The sequence below is a fragment of the Octodon degus genome, unplaced genomic scaffold, assembly GCF_000260255.1.
Source record: "Octodon degus isolate 3935 unplaced genomic scaffold, OctDeg1.0 scaffold00012, whole genome shotgun sequence".
In the NCBI taxonomy this organism is placed as follows: Eukaryota; Metazoa; Chordata; class Mammalia; order Rodentia; family Octodontidae; genus Octodon; species Octodon degus.
In genome coordinates this window covers 27,876,955-27,888,133 of record NW_004524588.1, presented here as the reverse complement: position 1 = coordinate 27,888,133, position 11,179 = coordinate 27,876,955, and the positions used below count along the sequence as shown (strand labels likewise).

The 11,179-nt window shown below is 39.8% G+C and overlaps 1 protein-coding gene across 2 annotated transcripts in view; it reads right to left on the bottom strand.

Annotated features, from left to right (window-relative positions):
* Positions 1–1,079: 1,079 nt before the first annotated feature.
* Sesn3 (sestrin 3) overlaps positions 1,080–11,179 on the bottom strand; it is a 25,970-nt gene continuing 15,870 nt past the window's right edge. The window contains exons 6-9 of one of the 2 annotated variants that reach the window (XM_004626163.2): positions 9,389–9,507; positions 8,157–8,347; positions 6,648–6,792; positions 1,080–4,085 (exon numbers count right to left, since the gene is read on the bottom strand). In XM_004626163.2, the coding sequence (XP_004626220.1) occupies positions 3,999–4,085; positions 6,648–6,792; positions 8,157–8,347; positions 9,389–9,507 (542 nt within the window). In that variant the 3' untranslated portion in view covers positions 1,080–3,998. The remainder of the gene's footprint in view (positions 4,086–6,647; positions 6,793–8,156; positions 8,348–9,388; positions 9,508–11,179) is intronic. The other variant, XM_023709517.1, reaches the window with a different exon arrangement.

The following is an 11,179-nucleotide window of genomic DNA, read 5'->3' as shown; positions in this document are numbered from 1 at the left end:
TCTCCTGGCTACACCTCTGTCGCAGTCATCCGCCCGCCCCAGGTCCTCGCCTTCAGGGTCTCACTGGAGCTGACACAGCTCCCTAAGCCAAACCAGCACTGAATGAGCTCCGCGTACAGCGGTCAGCTGGGCTCTGTGGACTGAGCAATACATTCACACTACAGTACTGCTTTGAGGAAGGACTACTGAACCGGATTCTCAGTCTCCACAGAGCGCTCGAGGGAAACAGTTTAGGATGACGGCCACCAAGAATAGATTCTGATTACACAAATTATATAATTTAAAACTCAATCTAAACAGAGGAGCCACATATCTTTCAGTTTAGTATTGAATTGTACTAAGAAAATAAATATTACTTTTATAGCATCATTGTTGCATACTTTTAACTCCATGCAAGACCATCTATTTGAATGAAACAAAAAATATCTATTGGATAAAAAGTATTTAAGGTCTTGCTTTCCACAGAAATGATTTAGAATTATCCCTAGAATACAACATAAACAAACAAAAAAAATTCACTTTACTATCGCAGTGCAAACTTTTTATAATATGCACTGAAATTTGCTTTTCCCCCCCGATGAATTGTTTATAGTTTAAAAAGAATCTTACCATCATACATGCACACACCGTAAGGGTGGTGAAATATTTTGAGTATATATCTTTAATTGTTGATAAATTTATTTTGCTGTGGGACAGAAGTCTAAGACTTCAGGTTAAAAACTTTATATAATAGAGTCAAGAAGGAAAGAGTTGCTCTGAAATAATATTAAACTTTAGAAACATTAAAATCTTTAGGAGACATTATACCACAAATAAAATGGGGCTCTGGTTCAAGTTTGATCAGTTTTCATACGAGCCTTATGTTTAGTTTTCTATCCTAAAAGCAGCTTGGCACTGTTCTGCCTTGCAGGGCCAAACACTGCCCCAGATTCCTCCTAAAGAGTGGCCCGGGGACAGCCCTCCCGAACCTGGGACCGGCGCCCAGTTACAGAAAGGCGCAAGCGCTTTGTCTCAGGAGCCTCCTTCCCTAGCTCACCTGCGTCCACCCGAAGAGGCCTCCTCTGCGGGCTCAGGGAGGCTCCTTGCTGCGGCCCAGTGGGCTACGGAGCAGACGGATTTTCATGTGGGAGGGTATTTTGCTATTTCTTAAGGTGATTTGAGAAAGGAGGATCATCCAAGCTGGAAAACTTGAAATTTCAAGGTAAATGCACATTATTCAAGCATATATTTCAGTGAATTATTAGAATAATTTGAACAAAACAAGTAAGGAATTAGAGTTCACATTCACACGTGCTTTCTCACGTAGACGAGCACAGGGAGGTTTGGCACAGTGTGAGCCCAAGGTGATTAGCATGTAACCACATCAGTATACCAATTGAATCAGATAGCTTTTTAAAAATATCACATTTTAATATAAAAACCTACAGTATAAATTACTACATAATAAATTCAATACTCTGAAAAAAAAAATACCACCCTGGCAAGCCGCGTGGAGTTTCAAGTTTGCACTGGACAGAGAGAGCTAGTGACCAGCCTCTGACGTAAAGGGGTCGCAGCCCACGGCAGTGTGCTGCTCTCAGCCCAGCCAGCCTCGCCAGGCCGGCCTCCCCAGCTTGGGAATACACTGCTTTACCTTGTTTTTAGTTTCAAGCCAACTTAATCTCCCGATTACTGAAGAGATGGATCACTGTTGAGCAGAACAGAAATTTCACCAGGAGAGACATCCATTAAAGGCACTGATCATTTCCATAACTGTAACTTCTTCTACTTCTGGGGGAAAAATCAAAGAACAAAAGTGGCCACTGTACTTATACCTTGCTTCCCCGTTTGGTCTAAAGCTCTTGTGGTGTTCTGTGAGAATTTTCCTCCTACTCAATACATAAAAATCATTTTTCATCCTGTAATACAGTTCACCTGCACAAAGTGATAGGCTATTCATTAAGAAATTACAATAGAAATACAAGAATAAAAGACATCCTCATTTTGAAAGTCCTGAAGCCGGGAAATTAAATGGACTTTATGTTGCTATCTGTATTCTGTCATTCTCTTCACTACTTTTCTTGTAGTAAATATCTATCTATACAATGTGATATTGAAAAAGATCAACATATGGTATACGCAGTAAAGAAAGCGCAAGAGACTTGGCATGAGTTCTTGAAATCATCTCTTTAAATAAACCACCCTGTCCTGAAAAGTACTAGTCATTTTTTTCCTCATGGAAGGCTTCAAGCAAGATCCTCAAATCCCAAAACACAGAACTACCTTACATTAATAGGTCTATAGTCAGTTTTGCTTTCCTATCTGGAACAAAGTCAAAGGAAAGCAGCCTAATGTACTGTACTAGAGACAGATGATAGATAGAAGGGGAAAACGACCGAACGAAACATTAGCCCATGATTATTTCATGAGAGAGAAAGTCCTACAAATAAGTCTAAAATGAAATTTCTGTGGCAACTATAATGGAAAAATTTAACTATATTATTTACTATGGAAAAATGGATATGCTTTTAAAAATTATCATATATGTGTAAAATTCAAGTCACCTTTAATGAATCAAAAAGTATTTAAGCAGTGCAGTTGTGTCCTACTGGATAGTTGCAAACATCTCTTTAGGCACTTCACTGGTTCACTGACGTAATACAAATTAAAGCTATAAACACGTAATGTTGTGCTCTCTGAGGATCGTCTAATCAAGCAGAAAGAAACCAACGCAAACATGTGACTTGTGGCCACATACTCCTCCCCTGTGACTTGACATCTTTTAAAACCAGTTGTCCAAAGAGATTTTTCTGGGGAAAGGAATGCTTTGGCATCATAAAAACAACATTGTTCAACCCCAATAAGGTAAAACAGAAAAAAAGCCTAGTGCAATAAAGAAATTTGAGTAAAATTTCTTTATGGCTCTGTTCAAAAGGGCACTTCTGCAGTGATACGGCGGGAGCTTGGCCGAGTGCTTTCAGGACATATTGCACACTCTTCGGTTGTTCACTCACATTAATGCACAGAAACAGTCTCGCCTGACGTGTAAGCTGTTCAGCCTACTGCAAGAAGAAAACGGTGGAAAGTAACTTCTGAAAGCCTAACAGAAGAAAACACAGACATAGTAGCCGTCCTTGGCTTATTGTAATACAGAGAACCCATGAGAAAGGAAGAGTGGGCAGAGCAAGTGCTTGGTCCGGCTGTGCGGTCAGCTCTGTGCCTGCTGGCGGGCAAGTCACAGGTGACTCTGGGTGGCCGGGACGCCCTCAGGGACAGCAAGGACGGCGCGCTCTGCTTCCACAGGTACATCTCAGGTAGGAAACGGAGCCTTCTGTGTATGGGAGAAAGGAAAGGCTGCATGCGGCGTTTCAGCAGCCTGCTAGAGGACTCACCATGATTGAGTTCACGTTGAATTGTGGACAACGGTTGCATCACAGTTCATGTTATCGCCAATAGCAGTTTTAAAAAGCTACAAATAAGAAAACACACAGTGCCTGACAGTAATTTCCTAGGGACACAGCTTTGTGTCCGGGGAGCAGCTTGGTTCCACAGCGCGTGCCTTTCCTCTACCAGATTTAGGACACAACATGAAGATCACAGAATGGCCAGAAGGGGTCATTCTTGGCCGAATTCCACTATCTGAAGAACAACCGCATGAGCAGATTGTAAGCGCTTTTCCTTATTTTTTAAAAAGCAAAGGAACAAAATACACAGATACGCAAACTCCAACACACTGAGTTAAGCACTAACAAGCACGTCATGACGTACAATCGGTGTCCAGAACCCCACTCTAGACAACACCGGGCAGCACTCCTCGGCACTACCTCTGTGGTCGTTAGGGCTGCTCAGCAGGAGAAAACAAAGCGCACCATCGCACATCACAGCCGGGGGAGCAAACACAAAAATCAACTCTGATGCTAGGGAAGTGAACCATCTGGATGCTACGTCACAAACAGCTTCTGATGTAAATTGTATGTGAAGAAGTCTTTACACATATATGCCACGGTCCCTGGTGACCTTCAGGTCAAATACCGAGTTATGGCACGAAGAGCATAAAGCAGTTCAGCTTGCATCCTTGCTTCCATTAAAAGTAGATTCACATGGACCTAAAAAGCGAGAATGTTACCAGATTAGTAACCATAGGCAAAATGGTTCAAGTTGTTCACAGAGTAGACTTGTATGCAGGCTCTGACCTATATACAGACAATATAGGAACATGAGTGCCTGCGCCTCTCTGTGCACATACACAATGGAATACTCAAACCTGCGTTTGTACAAAATGGTTCTATCAGCAGTAGAAACAGCCCATAATATCTACAATATTCCTGCAGTCTTCTTAGACTATCCATTATGCAAAGTCAATTATAAAAATAAATTTTTTAAAGAGAATAAAAATTAGAATTAAGAAAAATACAAGGGATACAGATTTTCACTTAACAAAGTATTATGAATTTCACAGTATTTGTTGTAATACATAGTGTTGTCTTCCAACTAGTTATTCGTATTATCGGATATATGCATGTAAAATTGGAAGAAAGAAAAAGAATGTATAAGAAATTAAGAAGAGAAAAAGTACAAACAATTGAAAAAAGGACATGAAACACATTAAAGCATTAACTGCTTCTTTACACAAACCAGCAGAAATGCACACTAAAGTTGTCAAAAGCATCTTACTTATATACATAGATATATCTCTTTCCCCCACTTTCCTATAAATTATGCTTCCTTCTAGTTAAAGTATTTCCTGGCTAAAAGTCAACTTTATTTATTGTTGGATGTACAAGGTATGACTGAAGAATTCAGTGAGTGTTTCAATTTAAAACCCTTTATTACAGTGACAGACACACTGCCGCCCCCTGCCTCATTCTGAACCTGAGTCCTCCTGTGGGCGCCTCCAGCTGTACTGTCACGGCTGCTTCAATGTCCTGAACCAATTCAAAATGTTTACTTTCATGGTTTTGTTTTTTGTATATTTACCGAAGGGTCTACAGGGTGTTCAGGGTCTCACTACTAGATTGGACTCCTAGTGATCCGCCTGTTTACAGCCTCCCAAGAGTGCACCACTACACCCAGTCTCAATAGCGGTCTCAGGGCACTCCAGGGGCGGGGCCGGCTCAGCAGGCCCGGGGATTGAACCCCTGGCCCCTGCGCCTGCTTGTGGGTGCTTTAATCCGCTGAGCTATTTGGCCTGCCTTTCATGTCCATTTTGACTCTGAGAAAAGTTCAGAAGTCACATGGTGCAGATCTGGCGAACAGGGGACATGAGCACCATCAATTCTCAGGAGCCTACCCTCACTGAATGGCGCCAGTGGCAGCATTCACCATACACTTTGACGACACCTTTCATTAAAGCCTACTTTCAGGACTGCTTCGGAAAGCATAAAAAATGATGGGAGGTGTGTATGAGATGAGGGGGATTAATGGTAATGCATCTTTTACTGTAATTCTAAAAATTTAAACATTTACTGTATAGTTTCATCACTCTTTATATTGTTCTGATAAAGAGTTTCCAGACAGAAGAAAAATGGCAAACACATAAATGTGGCATAAAGATTCATCAAGAGAGATGCTGGTGATAAGACAGAGATTTTATGGAAGACTTTAAAAAATGTTCCCCATGTCATGACATTTTTGTCAAGGCTATACACCTTATTAGTGAATGTGAAGACCTAGAAAGACTTTTGCTTTTATTCTCAAGCTTAGAGGCTAATATAAAGGAGATTCCTGGACTTAATGATTAAAAGGTGTAGGATGTAAAGTCAACTCTACACTATGATGTTGATAAAGATCCTTTAACTTAACACTAAATTATTACGTTGGGATGAAAACTATTGTTCTAATACATTAACTCTGGTGGCTACCTAGTGTTAAAGAACCTCTGTATGGCTGTACCTTTTGGGCCAAGATACAACTGTATCTATCACCGTTTCTCAGTAGGCTTGGTTTTTTAAGAATAGGATGATAGGATAATTGCCCAATAAAAACTTTATTTTATTTTTTATGTATTTGGTACAGGGTCTATAGGGTCTCACTACGTAGATCAGACTCATAGTGATTCTCTTGTTTTTAGCCTCCCAAGCACTGGAATTACAGGCATGCACCACCACGCCCTGTCTTAGTTGCCCTTTCTAGCGTGCCTGGGTTGCAGGGCTGACACAGCACACTGGGGATCAAATCCTGGTCCCCGCCTCTGCCTAAGAAGGCACTTTAATCTGCTGAATTATCTGGCTGGCCCTATTTCCCAGTAACTTTAAAGATATCAGTATTTAGATCCAATCTTTGGAAGGTTGAGCCTACAGCTTACTTTATACATTATGGTAGACAAAGCACATAACCAAAATTCAGTTAATAGTAAATAAATCTGAATTAAAAAAAAATTTAAAACCCAGCTAATTATACCACTTCAATTTCAATGGCATCCATTTATTTATTTATGTATTTATTTTTTGCGGCCAGCTTAGCCCCCCCTGGGGGCAGGGCTGGCACAGCATGTGGTGCCGGGGATTGAACCCTGGTCCCTGAGCTTGCCCAGCTTCCTAAGCAGGAGCTTTAAACCGCGGAGCCATCTCACTGACCTAGTGGCATCAATTTATTAGTACTACCAGGCACCATTTTTCCTAATACTTAACATGTATCTGTGCTCTAATGCAGGGTCATGAAACTGTTACCTTTTCTGAGTGTTTGAACTGACGCCAGTAACTATCATACATGCGCTTTGTAGTTCTTTCAGGATAGCAGGTCACTGTCTTAATGTAAACCTTCAGGCTTCGTTCAAGTAGCTGATTAACTTCTCCATAATCATAGTCATCATACCTATGAGCATGGTGACAACAGTTTTAGCATGGACAAAATAAAAAAATAATAATTTTTAGAGTTGTACCCAGGAGACATTTATTGTCTATTAATTCCATATTAAAAGTTCATTAGAGTCATCTAACAATATTTATTCGTTTGTTGTACTCTTGTAGGTAGTGGAGTATACCAGTAAAAGAAAAAAAAGTCAATCTCTCATCTCTTATAGCTTAAATTCTATTAGAATATAAAGGGATGAATTAAAAAGATAAACGCAGTATGCAGAGGACAGGAAGTGCTATGTAGAGGAAATCGATCTGCAGTTGGGGGAAGACTTGTAATTTTAAACAGGATGAGCATGAAAGTGTCTCGTAAGTACTGCTAGTGTTCATTTGTGAGGAGTAGCTACCATGTGTGTACGTATGTTAAAATGTAACGATCTCTCATAATTCATTATCCAGTATACTCGGAGGGTATGTGGCACAGTTATTTTATACCAGGAAACGTCTGAAGTGCTCCAGACGTCAAAGTTCTTCCGGCTCTGGAATACTTGCATGGACTCTGTCAGTAAACATCCTTAATTTGACAGTCTAAACACTTAAATTCTCCAAAATCTGAAGGAGCCAGCTTCAGGATTTCAGAGCATTTGAGATATCAGGGCTCAGAGATAGGGTTTCTTACACGGAATGTTGCGTAACCTGTGCACTGATCAGGGAATTTTGGCGCTCTTTTAACTACTTGCCTAACAAACTGAATTCTGATTTATTCCGTAAAGATTTTCTGATAACATATGAGAAAGGACACAATATATAGTCAAGTTGAATGCATTCACAAGTGCAAAAGTCATCTCTACAAATCTGTCTCTATAAAGTGTCCGATACGCCACTCAGAAAGGGCAGCTCTGGAAAGTGCTTTCGTGATCGAGCCATTCAGCCTCTTTGCCTCATTTACTCACGTCCTCTCAATGCCACTTTTCTAAATGTGGCAGCCATTCATTTATGCAGACTAACATGCTTCGGTATTCTTACGATGTGACGTATGGAACGTTTACAAGGACAAACTAGTTTTGCTTACGCTCTATTGACCATTCCTTCAAAAAGTTCAAACAATCAGGATTTATTACAGTGATCTCAAAAAGAATATTTTATTCTTATATGAAGACTTTCCAAGATTTCTATTCTATCTCCAATGATTATTGATGCTTTTAAGCTTAGTAAACAGATTCACAAAGAAGAAAAATGCTTCTCTATAAAATGAAACCAATTTTTAAAATCAGAAGTCCACATAACGTTTTCTTCCAGAATACTCCTAAATGGGACATATGTAAGACTCACATTGGAATTTTCACTTAGAAATGTACACAGCTGTTTGCATACCAAGCGTACCTGATTCCAAACATACAGTGAACGTAGTTAAACAAAGCTCGGCGCAGCGTGGTTGTGTCAACATCCTCACGCGTGGCCATAGTGTTATACGTGAGGTTGTAGACCATCCGAAACTTCTCATCAAGAAGATGTCCGATGTCAGAATACAGCCTGTTCACCAGGGAGAACCCATGATTTTCCCAGGTATAGTCCTAAAAGAAGAAAATGTATTCAACTGCAAAATGGATATTTTCTACTTCAACTGTTTTTACTAAATACTAGTAGTAGAACAAGTCAGTGAGGATGCTCATAATTCAGTTCTAGGCTTGTGCCTTTACTAGGTGTTATTAAGCACTCTTCCCATCAGTCTGTACTGGAGTAGTGGATGTTTCTTCTTAGGGTTCAGGGACTGGGCAGGGCAGCAATAAAATATGGCCGCCTTCTATGGTGAGGAGCTGAGCAGCAACAGTTCCCCGGATCTGAAGACACCACAGAAACCCGGAGATGCTCCTAATTGGTGACACAGGAGATTGGTCTGGTGTCACTAAACTTAGTGACATGGATATTTAAGTGATTCTCTGAAATAGGAGTGAACGTATGTTTAATTCAAACATATGCTGTCTTTTACATATACACACACAGGATAACTACGATGACTATAGTATTAACTTCTATTGGCTTATTAAAAGGAATAGTCAATGTTTAACTGATCATTCTTGCATGCTTAAATCCAGTAATCTGAGCAACTGTGAAGATAACAGTTAATTTCCTATCATCTTGTTTTGAAATTCTGTATCATTTTTATTGTTTTTTTGTTATTGTGTTGCCTTTGTTTTTTCTCTTTAAAATAAAATAAACCAAACATCTGCCCTCCTGAGGAGATCCCCCATTCCTCCTGCGGCTGTGCTTTGCCGGTGTGGGACAGAAGTCCTAGAAGGCTGTAGCCTTGCTGTAACTGCTTTATTACACACATGACTGCATCACTTGACCCCCTCTGCCTCCTCAAAAATGGATGACCAGTATGCAACTAACTGAGGGTAATGCAAGAGACTAAGTAAAGCTGAAAGCAGTTCTCTTCTACCGTGTTAGGGGAAAATGCTGAAATAATTGTCAGGTGAACAATTTAGACTGAAAACTAGAGTAAATAAAAAGGTCCTATCGATTTCTTTAGAAGTAAACGTATATACAATTTTATAGTTGCCAGTTAAAATGACAGGATTCTCTAATTTTCCTGAATACAGGACATCTTATACCTGAGCTCGGAATGTTGGCAAGTGCTCTTCTCCTCTTCTGGCGAAGTCTTCATACCCAAAACCAGGATCTTCAATGTATCGCGAAACATCGGATGTTGTAATCATGTCATCATCAAAATCTAAGGAAATGAATGAAAGATCCATTGTTGAAATATTGTAACACCGTTAAGATAATAAAATCATTACGATAAAACAGTTAAGATAATTTTATTAGCAAATACTGGAAATTAACATTTAGCTTTAATCATCTAGGAAAAGAACCATAGAAATAAAACATTTCTAAATGGCAGTAGTGAAAGAGCAATGTACTATACACCTATACACCTCACACAGTACCTAATACCAGGTGCTAGGCTATATAATTAGTATCTATTTTCTGATTCATTAATACAGAGGAATATGACCTGAGAAACAAACCTCTAAGTTATCAATACTATTGTTAGTACACAATATCAATAAGAAATACAATATGAATTAGCATGAAAGATGTGGAAGACATCTAACCATTAAGCTACTAATTGGTCTGAAGCTTTGAAGTGGCTTTTGGGAGCCCGAGGAGCTAGAAGGTGCCCAGACCTCTAACCGGTTACCTCGCATTCTCCTGCGTTCTAGTCGTGAACGCACTGAAGATCACACTCCTTCTGCCTCTCCCTCTCCCTGCTCCTCTCTCCTTCCCCCTACATCCCCTCTCCTCCTTCCCCTCCTCTCCTTCCGGGTTCCTACAGATTCCGACCAAGGACACAATGTGAGGCAGGTAGTATTCCACTGAGCTACAGTCCTGGCTCCAAATGGCATTTCCAGTGCATTTTCTCTTAATGTAATTGTGTTATAGTTTTATTCAGTTAGTCCGTTATACAAACCAGAATTTTGTGGATTACAAAGTAAATTTAACTAAGAGGAGTGTGTCCTAACTAAACTCTGTAAAACTGTCCCTTTAGAAGTGAAATATTCTCCTGACACTACAATCAGGTTTCCCATGGCATCCAGTGACAATGGTGTTGACTATTATATTTCTGGTTCTTTTAGGCTTTATGGTCTCTTTTGTTTTGTTCATCAACCTTTTCAATTGTAATATGACTCCTAAACATTTTTAAATAAATAATAAAAGTGAGATTTTTATAAGAGAATTGATTCTAGAAATCTCTTATTAATCATTTTTTCTACTTATGAATCTTAAAAGTAAGAATAAATTAAAACCTTCTTTAGTGACAGTTTTGTCTACAAAAAAATATATACAAAGATCCCTCAAGCTATATGTATTGTGCTATATATGTTCTGCCTGAGGGTTTCCCACAAGTGCATGTGGTAAAGGGTTAGACCCCAGAGTGCTGCTCTAGGAGATAGTGGAGCCTTGGAGAGGTGGGCCAGAGTGGCAGCCCAGGCTTGTGGGGGCCTCCGAAGGGACTCTGCTTTCCAGCAGGAGGCGAGCACTTCTGATCTGTCACATGCTACCACCAGGGTCTGCACCCACAGACCTGACGTGGTGGGGCCAGTGATCAGAGACTGCAATGTCTACAGTGAAGGGGAAAAATCTTTTGAAAAGTTGATTTTCTCAGGAGTTTGCTGTAATACTTTACATAACCAGCAAATTTAATTCTGGTAATAGTGTAAAAAAAATAGCATAATAAATTTATTTCCTCAAATGATTTACACATGACATGATTCATTTTATTAGAATCAATATATAATATCTGAACAGGACCCACCGTTTGATAGCCAAAATTCAATTTCAAAGGAAGCAGTGTCTACTCATGGGTCCAAGAAGATAGAGGCTGCTTCCCAAAATATATT